This window comes from Blennius ocellaris, assembly GCF_963422515.1.
Source record: "Blennius ocellaris genome assembly, chromosome: 7".
In the NCBI taxonomy this organism is placed as follows: Eukaryota; Metazoa; Chordata; class Actinopteri; order Blenniiformes; family Blenniidae; genus Blennius; species Blennius ocellaris.
Genome location: NC_137656.1, coordinates 2,871,671 through 2,886,517, shown reverse-complemented (window position 1 = coordinate 2,886,517; position 14,847 = coordinate 2,871,671). Strand labels below are relative to the sequence as shown.

The following is a 14,847-nucleotide window of genomic DNA, read 5'->3' as shown; positions in this document are numbered from 1 at the left end:
AAACTGTGAGCAACGGCCAAGGTTTAATCACTGGTGTTTGGACCCTGAATCCACTGTTAGTTCTGCAAATTACTCGATTGTGATTGTACAACGGAGGACAGCTGACTCTGAGAAGTTTGTATCAGACAAGGTTTGGGTCAGACTTACTGTGATCCTGTGTAAAGCTGTGCTAATTTGCATTCTTATGGAATTACATTGGGATTTCTGTCGTGGAATTGGACACCATGAGAGAAATATCGTGCACAAACAGGAGGAGTTATTATTCTTTATTCTATGTTATTCTTTACTCGAGAACGATCGACCTTGAGCGTATCGAGCCCAAACAAAGATGTGAAGTTGGACATATTGGTGGAGAAATCTATCGAACCAAATTCAGACTCACAAGTTTAAAAAAACCAAAAAACAAAACCATAGAGCATACAGATAACGCTGGGCAGCAGGGACCAGGACAAAGACCAAAACAAATTGATGAACTGAACTGACACATAAAGTCTTTGAATAAAAGCGATGGGGGAGGCCTCTGAGGAAATGCTTGCTGGTTTGTTCTGCCATTTTAAAACACATTTATAAAAGACAATCGTGAAAAAAATATGTTTTTTAGTAAGTCACATTGGCCGCGAGTTATTTTACACAATCTGAGAGACATATTTCCATATTCCATCTTTATGACGGCTAAATTGATTTAGTGTTTGGCATGATTTCGTGATCATCAGTGTGTGAGAGAAGAGCAGCCTTTACTAGATTAAGCTCATAATGTACATTTAAGCCCCATTTTCATGACATTTTCAAGTGAAAACAGAATTTTATTTGATGTTCGGTGTCCGTTTATACGACAGTGGTGCTTAGGAGCCAGTATAAACGCAATTGTTTTGAAAACGCTCTGACTCTGTCTCCGTGGAAATGGAGAAAAATGCAAATTGGTTGTCCATTAGAATGTCCATGTACTCCCATTTTTAATGTTTACAGTGTATTATTCCCTGCACCCGTGTGTGGTTTCATCACAAAAAACAACCAACAGCACCCACTAGTGGCACAACATGTCAACTACATTGTTTTCAAAACGTTGCTATGCAAACGAGAAACTTTTCCGGAAAGAAAAAAAAAACCACACTGTCGCTTGAAATGTCACATAAACGGGGGTCACAGAGTCAATAAATGGAAACGAGCTCGCAGTCAGAACTCGTCAGATTCCCGAACAACGGCAGTAGAATAAACTTCCCCTCATTAACTCACATTTTAATCTCATGCAACAGAAACTTTTTGAAGTCACGACCTGTCGGAGAGTTTAACCTGAAGCCTCATTAAAGCCATTAACGATTCTAATTTCTGCCTTCGCAGGACCACGAGCACGCCACGTTTGACGACATCCTGGGTGAGTTGAAGAAAAGTGTTGTTTTCTTTTTTTGTGTCGATCATCAGCCGAAGTGAAAATGACTCTGTGGCCTGCAAATGTGGAAAAGATGAGGGTGGAATAAGCTTCAGCTTGCGGGAGTGAAGGATGACTCATTGTTTTTGTGACGCGTGCGTCTCTCCAGGGACGGCCAATTTATATGTCTCACCATTATGGCAGAATAGGAAAAGTGACACCTCTCTCTCTCTCTCTCTCTCTCTCTCTCTCTCTCTCTCTCTCTCTCTCTCTCTCTCTCTCTCTCTCTCTCTCTCTCTCTCGCTCTCTCTCTCGCTCTCTCGCTCTCTCTCGCTCTCTCTCGCTCTCTCTCTCTCCCCCCCATGACCGTCTCACGTCCAGAGGAGATCGAGAAGAAGCTGACGGCCTACAGGAAGGGCTGTAAGATCTGGAACATGCTCATTTTCTGCCAGGTGAGCGACAACGTTTTGACATTATGGGGTCACGTATTCTTTTAACTCAACCGTGAGTCTGTTAAATAACCAAGCATCAGTTTATGAGTTACAAAAGAGGTTGATTCTCTTTCTCCCAAGAAAAAGTGTTTTGTTTTTTTCTCTCTCTTCACTGCATTACTTTGTGACGGTGTGGCTGCTTGTATGATCAATCTTTGGAAATGAAGCACAGAAGGTCACAAAGGATTCATCTCAAGATATTTGTGTAGTTAAAAAGACTTTGTTGAAAGTAAATATTCTTTATTACGTATAAGAATGGATGGGTACCTTTTATTTTTGAACTTTTTTAACCAATATGGTACAGATACGGTACATGGGAATCGATACCGGTACTCAACGGAACTGATTTTTGGTACTTTTGTTTGTTTATGTGGTACTAAATGCTAATTTGTTTAATCATTAAAAAAAAAAAACTATTTGTATAGTTATTTCTCAATATATAAACTTTAACAAATATATCAAAACAACACCCAACTGCTTGTAGTGTAACTCCACAGTTGTTCCACAAATTTCAGCAGTGTGTTTTTCTTAACAACGCACCAATTAAAACCCAGCTCCACCTCTTCCTATTCCTCGTCCCCTCCCCTCTGGAAACCTCGACTGACGGGCTCCATGAAGCAATCTCTCTTCAGCGTAGTGCTTCACCAGGAGCTTCCTCAGACTAGAAGTATTCCCGCCGCTGGCCTCGTACTTCACGTCGCGAATATTGCATCGCGATTTGAAAAGCCAAGCGCTTTCTATCGGCCATGCTGCTCTGTTGACTGCGCTGCGTTCAAGTGCGGCTGGGAAAATCGCCTTACTCTTGAGTTTCGGTACCGAAACATGCTATCGTTGATTTTTTTACCTGAATCTGTACTCGGTAGTGCCCATTCCTAAGTATAAGTACAGATTCTGAATAAATTTGAATAGAATTGTTATCTTTATTTGTGCGTAATGCATTTGTTGCGACATCTGAAATAGTTTTCAGTGCCGTCTGGACATAATATGCTCATATATGAACATGTTCACACCTATCAACATATTGTAGTTTTGAGTCAGATACGGAATAGTTTTTTATTCAATTCGGCTTTTCTTTATACAACATATATAATACAACACATTATAATACAGCACTTTTACAGGAGGAGAAGAAATAAAGACATTTGTCTTCGTGCGGAGGCAGGAAAAGTTAAAAAGTCAAATCAAGTGCAAGAAAAATCCACTTCAGTATATCAAAATAAAACTCACTGCCTCTGGAAAATCTGAGGGTTAGGGTATTAATAGGTTGCACACAGAAAAACGTGTCAGAACTGGTGAAATGTATGGATGAGTGAATGATCTGCTGCTGTCTGTCTTTCTTCTGCCTCCTCACCTTGATAATGACGGTAATAATGATGGTTGATCGTCTCTTCCAGCTGCTCTCGTTCATACTGCTGCTGAATAATGTATCGCGCCTCCTGCTGCCTCAATGACACGTGAAGCACAATAATAAATACAAACACTCTTCAAAGAATTCATTTTTTTGGGGAGGCATGTTGCTTGGTTGCTATAACTTCTGAGACTAAATTAGGATCTTTACATATCATGTATATATAAAGAAATATATTGAAAAGTGCAAAATTTACTAAAGTTAAACATATTTTACCCTTTGTAAAAAATAATGCAATGGATTTTTGGAACATTTGTGCTGTTTGCAAGAGAAAATGCCTAAATATGCCCTATGTGATGTGTGTGTATCTGATATCCTTTTGAATGAGAAAATAAGACATGTGACAGTCACTTCACTCATAAAGGGTTAAAAAAAAAATGTTCTTGAGATGTGTGCATGTTTTCTGCATTATCATCCATTCATATGATCTGAATCGAGCTTCAAAACCAGCAGCATTTAGAATATTGTAGCTTAGTAATCTAACCCTCATGTTTCCTCAGGGAGGTCCGGGACATTTGTACCTCCTGAAGAATAAAGTGGCAACTTTTGCGAAGGTGGAGAAAGAAGAAGACATGAGCCAGTGAGTTTTAGTTTATTATCATTTCTGAATGAATGATAACTGGATCGGCTGACGCCAACTTGGTCGTCTGCCCATACGAATGTCCGCGTACTCCCATCGTTAGTGTTTGCAATGTGTTGTTCCCTGCTGCTTGTGTGTGTGTGTGTGTGTGTGTGTGTGTGTGTGTGTGTGTGTGTGTGTGTGTGTGTGTGTGTGTGTGTGTGTGTGTGTGTGTGTGTGTGTGTGTGTGTGTGTGTGTGTGTGTGTGTGTGTGTGTTCAAAAACAAACAACAGAGCCAACTCGGCCTGGCACGCTGACAACATTGTTTTCGTTCTTTTTTTCTTTTTCTTTTGTTTTTTTTTCTCCAGTTTTTCCTTTTTTTCTTATATCTTTTTCTTGTATTTTTTCATTCTTTTTTAACTTTTTTCTTTTTCCATACTTTGATCTATTTTTTTCTTTTTCTTTCTTTTTTTTACCTGGTTTTTCCTTTTACTTTTCTCTTATATTTATTTCTTGTATTTTTCCATTCTTTTGTCTCTTTTTTCCTTTTCCTTTTCCTTTCTTTTATTTCTCCCTTTCCCCCCCTTGTGTATTCTGCCATTTTAAACCCAAAGCTTTTTTTTTTTTTTTTTATGTTTTTTTATTTTATTTATCAGGGACAGTGCAATAAACATAGATTACGTCATATAAATTCGATGTGTTGCACATAGAGTATATAGCTTTACACTTAATTGCAACTCTCGTCCCTGTTTGTTTCCTGAACCAAAAATACAACAACCATGTATTTTCTTTTGAAATGCCGTTATTGGTCGTTATTTCTAGAGCTGATCTACTAAAAGTTGCTTGTATAAAAACAAGGACAAACACTAATATTAATGGAGGATATTTTATTGTGTTGAGGTGCATTTTTATAAATATAATAAATACAATTAACCCTTTTATTTATATCTCAGCACATTGACCGAGATCATTCCTAAAACTACCAGAGAGCAGGCAATATTGAGCTCACATACATTTCCCGTTTCTTAACAATTCTCTCCACTCAATAAATTAAAATAAATTAAGTTCTGAGAGAGTTACAGTTAAGATTTAACAGCGCTTTGAGTGATGTTTGAACTAATGGATAAACAAGCGATGAGAAAATACTTTGACGTGTGTGGGTTTGGATGACAGAGTGACAAACAAATCAGTCTGTGCTGTTCAAGCTGTGAAGCAACAACATTTTATTTAATTTTTTTTACTGATTCACACACAAATCTGAGCGTCGGCTGGCGACACGAAAGCGATTTGAGTTGTTCAAAGGATGACCTTTTTCCTCGCTCTCTCACTCACCGGTGCTTGATCGCCCTCGCCTCTCCTGTGTCACCAGGTTCTGGCGGCGGCTCGGCAGGCTGATGAGCAAACTCAACCCGGCGCCGAACCTCATCCACATCATGGGCTGCTACGTGCTGGGGAGCGCTAATGGAGAAAAGGTGGGTCCAGTGGAGTACTACTAGAGTCTGCGAGCATTATACTCATAAGTAGCTTTGCTGAGAAGGTTACGTTTTCATCTGCATGTATTTATATGTTTATTTACTGGTATGTATGCATGTATTTTCCCAACTTTTCACAAAAGCGACTTACCCGAGTTGCACTAAATTTTTAGGGATGATTTGTCGTCATCAAGGGACCAATTTATTACATTTTGGGACGTTAGCAGATAAACGTTCCCGAATAAATCTCCAAAAAGTGCGAAAAAAATGTTCCCATACAAAGCGGATGATAGGGGCACCACCAGATCAAAGGAGATCAGCGCCTGTTTCCACCATGACGGTGCTGGGGGCCATTGAAAACGCAATTTATTTGGAAAAAACGGCTCCAAAGGTGAAACTACTGCATGTGCACGTGGAAAAACCAAATTTTATAGAAACAAATAAATCTCACAGACAGGAGAGGCAGGAGTGCTGACTTCACCATCATCCTCTGCAGCTCTTATTCTGCTGCAAAAGCAAAGCACAGACAAGGTGGGGGTGGTGGGGGTGAAGGGGTGGGGGGGGGGGTTGACACAATACACACGTATACAACACTTCTGAATGACAGGAAAATAGGCTCCCGGACACCCACTCAATTAATCTCCACACAGATTCGTCCATTTGCTCTCGCCGCAGTGACACGCTCGCAGGTTTGCACTCACCCCCCCACCCCCACCCCTCGTCCTCCACCCACCCCCACAGAGGCTGACACAAACGCTTACATATGTACGTGCAGACAGACTCTCGTCCAGCATATGCACTTGAAACATGCCCACACACTGAAATATTCATCCCCCATGTAAATACCGTGCCCAGTGCTGCAGCTGGTTCTGCTGCTGCTGCTGCTGCTGCTGCTGCAGCTGGTTCTGCTGCTGCTGCTGCTGCTGCTGCTGCTGCTGCTGCTGCTGCTGCTGCTGCTGCTGCTGCTGCTGCATTAGTCATCCTCCGGTCGTAATCTCGGCGTAAAACTTCAACCTGTACCCTCACCCGATGGTTTGAAGGGAGGATAAATCTCAGTGATTTAATAGCAGGTGGCCCGTGAAGGCTTTTTTTTTTTTTTTTTTTTAATGTATGTGGCATGTTTCTGTGCCTCCTCGCATTATTGCCTGCATCTGCTGCGCTGCCGAACACCGGTAAGGGAGACCAGGAGGAAACACCTGAACCTCATGTTGCTGGTTTTGTTGTTCTATATCACTGGTATATTAATTTATGGAGGAATCTGGAAGCTTCTGCAACAAAATATTTATTCTAGTATGCAGTATCTGTTAAAACAGAAGGGCAGACTTCAAATGACTTCAAAACATTGAGATTTGTGACCTTTTCACCCACAATTTCTACAATTCTATTCCAAATTTACTGAAATTCTGTCGATATAAATCCTAAAAAAAATCAGACGATTCTCATCAAATAGTTGTTCCACTCACAGCTCGGTTGAGGTTACAGGTTCATTTTGGTTTCATTACAAAGACAACCAACAGCGCCCACTCATGGCCTTGCATGCCAGCTACATAGTTTTGCTGCCGTTTCCATGGAAACATACGTCCCTTTGAAAACATTGCCTTGTAAACGCGAAAGTTTTCTTTAACGAAATAGCGGAAATTTTCACCCGCACTTTGCGTAAACGCGGACTGGAGTCAGGATCTTAGAAAAATAGGCCGTAAATTAGTTAAAGCTACTGAGAATATGGATGCATAGATGCACCGGTAACTTAAAAAAAAAAAAAAAAACATTTATTTGGTCATTTGTAGTTGCATCAAGCTTAAATTAAAGTGCGTCATCTGCACAGTAATGATCGAGGTTATAGAAGAAAGCGTCACCTAATTAATCTCCTCTTATTTGTTTCAGAATAATGACAAACAGCTCTGAGGTTAATTGGAAAATGATTCATACGAGTTTTCCATTTGCTGCTTTTGATGTGTTCCCACCTCGGTAATTGTTTTGCACGGCGACGTTTGGCGTCTCCCCCGGCCGGCACGTGGAAACAGACGGATGAGCAGGAAAAGGCTTGTTCGCGGCGTTTAACAATCCCCCCCCCCCCCCCCCCCGCAGGCTCAGCTGGAGAGCCTCTATTAATAGACCCACCGCCTGAAGTCCCGGCACTCCACCGCGCCTCAAACTCCACCCCTCGGCCGCCACTCGCCCTCTCGGGCACTCGCCGGAGCCTCTAGGTCACGTTCGGTTTTCATAATGAAGAATGTTCTGCAAACAAATGGACTCAACTGCGATCGGATTATTAAAAATGTCAAAAGGTCAGGACCGGCTGAGTGAGGAGGAACACGCAGATGTGATGTTTACAAGGTGTTTAAAGCTCAACTATTTATGAAGAACCCCTTCAAACGCTTTTAAATGAAGACACCTTAGAGCTTGTTAAAGTTTACTTCACAACTTACTTTTTCAAGTCAACAAATGCCATTTCTATACCGAAAACGACTTTTAGAAAGTGCAAAATGGACCAAAATATAAATATATAGGTTTCTCAGGCTCTGGGACAGGAAGAGGTGTCACCACAGATTCTAAATATTTGTTGTCATTTATACAGATAAATAGACATTTACACCGTGCAATGAAAAGCTTACCCTGCTGTTCCCCCAACTTATAATTAACTAAATCAAATACAAAAGAAGGAACCAAGTATGTATGATAAATAGGTTCCTGGATAAGTTTGTGAATACATAGATGAATAAATAAATAAATAAATAAAGATGAGGCAGCCATTAGGATTTCTCTTTTATTGTTCAGTCCAATCATTCACTTTTATAAAGTGAAGCCGGTGATTGAAATAAAAAAAAAAAAATTTTTTTTAACTGAGCCGAATCTGAAAAGTATTATCAGTATTATCGTTTTCACCATAAAAAAAACAAACAAACAAAAAACAAATCTTGAATCAGAATCTACTGAGCTTGTTCTGGCTTTTCCAACAAATCTTCACAATCTCTGCAAATTTTAAAATCAAGTTTGAATCCAAAGCAAAAATCCCACTTTTTCAATTCAGTCATTCTTTTCTTCCTTGTATTTCCATAATTCCCATCATCTGTGTGTCTCGTGCGTCGTTGGTGTCCGGTGACGTTACAGCGCCTCTATAGATCTCGTAGAAACACGACAATGTTCTCAGACAGACTCATTGTTTTGATGCAGTTTGATGTGTCCCTTATTTTCTCAATCATTTTCACATTGACAGATCAGAATAGTGTCGAAATCCACAGTAATTCCATGCGCCAAGCCCAACAGTTTCCCACAGCAGCGCCACGATTTGACCCATTTTTTTTTATTCCCGTTAAAGCCCCTCTGATGCTTCATCTGACTGTCACCTTCAGATCTGGCAACTCTTCAGCGGCCATATGGCGCTCCTGTATGGAGCGTCTGCTGCGACGCAGGTGGAGTCAGGTGATGAATACCTCCCGGGAGAGTGTTTCGGTATACATTCACGGTGAAGTGAATATTGAATCTGACACAGATTAGACGTTTCTGGTTTCTGGTGCCGACAAGTTGCCCACAGCGGCACTTCCTCTCAAGATCTTTCTTCTTTTTTTGGCCGGCTGCCACATTTCATTTTACCGGACGCCGCCGCTTTTATAGTAACGGGATGAATTATTGTAAATTTAAAGAGTTGTGCCATTTAAAAGCTGGAGCGGTGACTGTGGACGATTTCACCCTCGCACAGAAACCATCGCCACGAGTGATTTTCATTTTTATTCCGCTCTTGAAGTCCAAGTGGCACATTGACCTTTTTCTCACGTTCCCGCAGCTCTACTGTCACATCTCTCCGCCGCCGCCGCCGCCGCCGTCTCGATTGTTTTCACTTCACAACGCCTGCTGCTGTGGAACAAAGTGTTCCCTCTAATTCAAGCCCTTCCCTCTCTGTTTCCACCCCCCCCCCCCCACTCCTCCTCCTCCGCCTGCAGCTCATCCAGACCCTGAAGCGCCTGATGAGACCCTCATCGGTCGAGTTCAAGTCCCCGCTGGAGCTGTCGGCACAAGGTGAGCGGCGCCGACGCTCCACTCCTCCCACCGCCGGGTCACGGACGAGCCGTCGTGCACAAACACGCGTAAAACTTTAAGTATACGCCGTGTCCGTATCGATTTGACGCTATCGGGGGGGGGGGGCCCCCCGACGGCACGCCGGCTGAATGCTAATGGCGGGCCATTAATCAATGCCAGCGCGCCGCGAGGCGGCGAAGGGGAGCGCTTTATGGCGCGTGAGCGAAAAAACACACAGGTGTGAACTGGGCACGTCCGCCTCATCAGCCAAAATTCCACCGACGCCACGCTAATTATCTTTCTATTAAAATGTCGTTACCGCCTGCGTGTGTTTCCCTGACACACACGGCATGAAATGTTACACAAGCCTCAAAATATCCGGTATTTCCATCACAAGCTTTGCAAAGCAGAGTGGTATTTGCATAACGAATAGGCTAAATGAGCTTACACGTTGCGTTAGGGGTGTCCAACATAAGGCCTGCGCGGCCGAAGTGTGAGACACATGCTTCTATGAAAGATCGCAAACTCGCATTAGCCTCAAAGCCATGCGGTCAGTGTGAGCTTTTAAAAACAACCCATAATGCAACAGCTATAAGGAGAAGTTTTCTGGACATTTCACTGTATTTTGCACCAGAAAGTTTCATTAAAATTGCCGTCATGTTGAGATCGTAGTAATTTTTTGTCGTAATTGTTTGGGTTTTGTGAAAATATAGACATTTTCATCATGTATACTAAGATGGGCGGGGCACCCGCCCAGAACTTACTTAAAAATGCATTTCGCTTAGATCACCCTAACATATCGGACTCCATTTTTGAAAAAAAATAACATTTTTAAAGGGTGTTTCTTGTTTTGTTTTGTTTTTTTGTCGGATGGAGCAGTTTACACCTTCAGTTAGATGGATCCCAGTTGCTTCCTGGTGCCAGAACAGATTTGCATAGAGTCTGACATACATTTCCCTATACTATTGATTTATTGGCAAGCCTACCAGACCAGAGTGGGGGGAAAAAAGGAATAGACAGCATGCAATAACAACACATCCACAGAACATTAGAAGATGTAAGAGGAGGAAAAAAATTGTTTATGACAACCGAATGATGGAGGGAAAACATGTGTGCGTTTCTCTTTTCTAGGTCATCTGTCAGATTGTATTTGATCAGAATTGATCAGTGAGATGTTTTTCAAGCTTGAAAAGGTTGAACAGTGAGTGATTTATGGTTTTCAAAATAAGGGTCTCCCAGAGGGCATACGCTGTTACAAATGCCATAAAATAATAACAACAAAAAAATACCATGATCTGACTCGTCAAATTAAACAGGAACCTTAGTTAGAATAACATATAAGCCATTTTATGCAACAGACGCCAATTTCGGATCTTGATGCTCCGCGACTTTTTGCCTCACAGAGAAACGACAGCAAAATAAAATGTAAGCAGGTTACGCACATTTATAATTTTTTTTAAACAATGGTACTCATTAAGTTGGAACAATATTCAAGTAGCACTATAGAGCATTGAATGGAAGCAAAAACCTGAAATGTGAGATTTCAGTCAGTTCAGGTCAGATTCAGGTGAATCTTGATACGTTCTTTAAAATCTGCGTTAATATCTTCACTTCAAACATATTCGAGTGAGTCTCCTATGAAGCGTTGATCCGGTCTGGATCAATCTGGACTCCCCGAAGGAACATAAACTCTGTACAAAGCTCGTCAAAGGCGTTGATCCGGACCTGCCAGCAGTCCCAGTGCACCTTCTGCTTGCTGCTCTTTTAAACAAGCTTCTTTAGTCCGTTTCTGTCGAGTCGGTTTAAAATTTCCCGCAAAAACGAACCGACACTCAGGAGCTTGCAGGACTCATCAATGTCACATGTCACCTTATTGACTGCAGCTAAACTCCAGGAGACGATTTTTCACTGGCTCGTAGTTTAACCCCAAGGAACCAAGATCGCTGTTAATGAGCGTATCAGTAAAACTATAATCGTGTTCAGAACGTAGCATCGCTGCTGCGTGAGTCCTGTTAAGAGCCCGATATGTAACGACGACCCAAATTGTTATAAAATATAATGTAATAAAAACAATAATGTATCAAGACCCAGAGCTGAAAATTTTAAATATTAACTTATAAGACAGGCAAAATATTTTTCCTCTCATATTGTAATAATCTTTTAACATCATAGAGTGAATTTATGGTTTGAACTTGAACTGCTTCAATGTGAATAACACTAAAAGAATGAGAAAAGTTCACACCATTAGTTTCTGTATTGCGTATATCAAGATAGTTTATGACATTCATGTATGATTTCTGTTGCCCAACTCATTTATCGTCTTCTGTTTTCTACAATCTGTCATCTACTTCTCCAATCATCAGTAAAAAAAAAGAAAAAGATACTGGCATTACTCTTAGTGCGTCCCTTATCTGAACCTTACGTTATAAAATAATAAAAAGGTTTAGATCACCATTGTGATTTTGGGATGCAATTTTATGCCTATTAATATATAATAGAATCGGTTTCAAAGCATGACATTGACCCAAAAAGCAGATTTATTCTATAATTTAAAGTTAAAAACCAACAATTTGCATAAAACGACATGATGATTCCTCCTTTGACGTTTGTATTGCGCCCAGTCGAATATTTTGTAATACAATTTTTCCATCATTTAATGAAACATTTAACCATAATATTCACCTTTCTCGCCTGCCTCCCACAATCTTTAGTCAGGTAAAGCTTGAATATCTATCTGGCCTCATTAGCTCTGGAAAAATGACTTCAAAGCTTCCTTTATACATTATCCCAGCTCACCAGGGCGCGATCAAGACATTTAGCACGGTCTTTTAGACAGCCGTCAGGTCATTTTTTTTCCTTTAATGCCTTTTATATCCTTTTGGGTCTTTTTTATCTGGTTAGTCAATGGTCCCGTGGCAAATTACAGGTCTATAAAACCCACATTCATCCAGTTTCCTGCACACAAGCGTAATCATAATCACCTTCAAAATAAAAGCTCAATCCATTTGCATGAGTGTGTAATTTAGCACAGAGGACCTCAGAAAATCACACACGTGAAAGAAATGCAAAGGCAGGCAACCAGCGAAAAGGTAGATGTATAGTGAAATAAAAAAACTGATGCGAGAGACAAAACGGTAAAATGCCAGTTCATCCCTTCATCGGGGGGGTTTAAAAACATCTGGATTAAAAATGGCAGCACGTTACAGCGAAGCCAACGACGGCACAGACTGCGGAGTACACAGAGTTTCTTTTTTTCCTCTTACCTTTGTCTTCATTACAAGAAGCCGCTGAGCAATGACACTCTGACACAAAGTCAATCAGCACAGCTCAGTAACAACCCCCCCCACCCCCCCACCCTCCCCCACCCCCCAATCACTGCACTGTCAGCACATCCCACCACATGCCAATGGTCCATCAATATCAATACTCAATACGGTCACCAGGTTTGTTTCCATCAATCTGACTTAATGCACAAGACTCCATATCGGAAAATCTGATTTTACCATTAGTTTGAGTTTATTCAAAGTTATATTCAAAATTTTGAGATTTTCCTCGATTTTCCATCCATTTCAATGTTGGATCATAGAAGCTGCATTCAGAATCTGCTGCGTCTGTGTGAGCTGGACTGGCTCCGCCCACACACGCCCATCTTGAGAAGATGGAGGAAGTCCTTCCTCTCGTGGCGCCATGTGCCAGAGCAGAGCTGCCTGATTGTGGGAGGAGTCAAAAGAGGGAGGGGCCTCCCTTGATTGTGATTGGCTAAACCCCCCGATGACACTCTATAGGGTTTGATTTCTGATTGACTGGTTGGAGCAACACACTTTTTAAAACCTGAAACAAGCCGGGGAGAGAGAGGACACACTTTCTACACTTCTGGGGCGTCGTTCCAGATGTGGTGACGATTAGTACTGCTGGTAAACCTTGAGGAAGTGAATTTAGCACGATGTGACTCCTATACAACGAATGAGTCAGAATCCGTCTTCATTTCTGCAGAATTTGCTGCAGAAACCATGAAAACTTGGATCCATCCTTCCTGGTATCAACAGTTCATCTGCTGCCGCTGCGGCATCTTAATCATCTTTAATATGTGGTGGTTAGCACTTTTTCTTAATTAACCGAAACGTCCCCAGTTCGATTCTGGTTTGGGTCGGGGAAACTTCCTGTGTGGAGTTACTTCCTCCTCTGGGTGGATTTCCTCCCCGCTTTTCCTCCCACGGCCCAAAAACCTGACTAATTGGTTGCCATAGAGTACATTGCCCGAAGGCATCCCCCAGGGTGTCGCCACAGTCAGCTGGGCCGGCCTCCTGCACCCCACATCTGGATAAAGTGTTGCAGACGACGGAGAGCTGCTCCAGCAGCTTGAAATGATTTATATCCACCTAAATAAAGCAGTGACGTTTGCAGGCATCCTTCAGTGTTTCTCGGGTTTATCGACTTGCCTCCGTTGAACTGAATTGCACGACTCAAAGCAGCTTTGACCACGAGGTCAAACCCAAGAGGCGTCTGCACGCCGTCGCTCACACGAGAAACCCACAACCCACCGTCAACCTGTTTGTCGGAGGTCGTCCCTCGCTCACCGCCACTTCTTTTCTGCTCTCCTTCCCGCTGCAGGCAAAGAGATGATCGAGACGTACTTCGACTTCCGCCTCTTCCGCCTGTGGAAAAGCCGCCAGCACTCCAAGCTGCTGGACTACGACGACCTGTTGTGACGTCGCCCGTCTGTGGAGCCGGCGACGGCGAGCCTCAGCTTGCTTTTGTGCGTTTCGGAGGGTTGAAGATGGGAGTCCTGCTCTTTTCTCTCTCGCTCTCTCTCTCTCACTCTCTCTCTCTCTCGCTCTCTCTCTCACTCTCTCTGGTCCCGATCCCGGACCGGCAGCTTTGGCAGGGAGAGTCGGACCGCCGTCAACAGCGGCGGTCGGATCTGGAGTTTTTTTGGGTTGTATTTTTTAAACCCGTCTGAAGCGACGGGCGTCAATTCAGCCGGCGGCGTCCCTTCTTCTCCTCCCTCGACCATTTTCACTCGGCCCATCTCTCCGAGACGGGAACCGGGAGGAGGAGCTTGCCCGTCGCCGAAGCCCGGCTTGGGTCAAAGAAACTAACGAGGAGTTAGGTTTCCGAGCGCGGACACGCCGTCAGACGAAGGAGTGACGTGTGAGAACACTCCGCTGTCGCTGTTCCGCCTTGCCTTTAGCCGACCCATCTGCCCTTTAACGATGGAGGCTCACAAGGAAGGGGGGGAGCGTTCCCTTTTTTTTTTTCAGGTGTGGAAGTAGAGCTCATATGTAAATAAACAAGTGCTTAACCCGGGAGTATTAGAGATTAGATTTCCAGCAACTCTCTCCCCAACGCTTTCATGTGAAGATTATAGACGTCTAACTTAGACTCATTAAAAATTTAGAGTTGTCTATTTAACACAGCTTTTTTTTTTTTTTTTTTTTTTTAAATTTCAGATAAATGTATTATAGTATTTCGTACAGACTGTTGTATTAACTCAGGTTAAATCTCTTGTTTTTTCTACTGAGAATTGTCCTAC

The 14,847-nt window shown here is 42.4% G+C and overlaps 1 protein-coding gene across 1 annotated transcript in view; it reads left to right on the top strand.

The window, feature by feature from the left end:
- Positions 1–14,023, top strand: part of nsmfb (NMDA receptor synaptonuclear signaling and neuronal migration factor b) — a gene marked incomplete at its 3' end in the record, with an annotated part of 52,543 nt that extends 38,520 nt beyond the window's left edge. The window contains exons 10-15 of the mRNA XM_080499019.1: positions 1,339–1,372; positions 1,748–1,818; positions 3,766–3,845; positions 5,195–5,297; positions 9,239–9,314; positions 13,926–14,023. Of these exons, the coding sequence (XP_080355145.1) occupies positions 1,339–1,372; positions 1,748–1,818; positions 3,766–3,845; positions 5,195–5,297; positions 9,239–9,314; positions 13,926–14,023 (462 nt within the window). The remainder of the gene's footprint in view (positions 1–1,338; positions 1,373–1,747; positions 1,819–3,765; positions 3,846–5,194; positions 5,298–9,238; positions 9,315–13,925) is intronic.
- Positions 14,024–14,847: the final 824 nt, after the last annotated feature.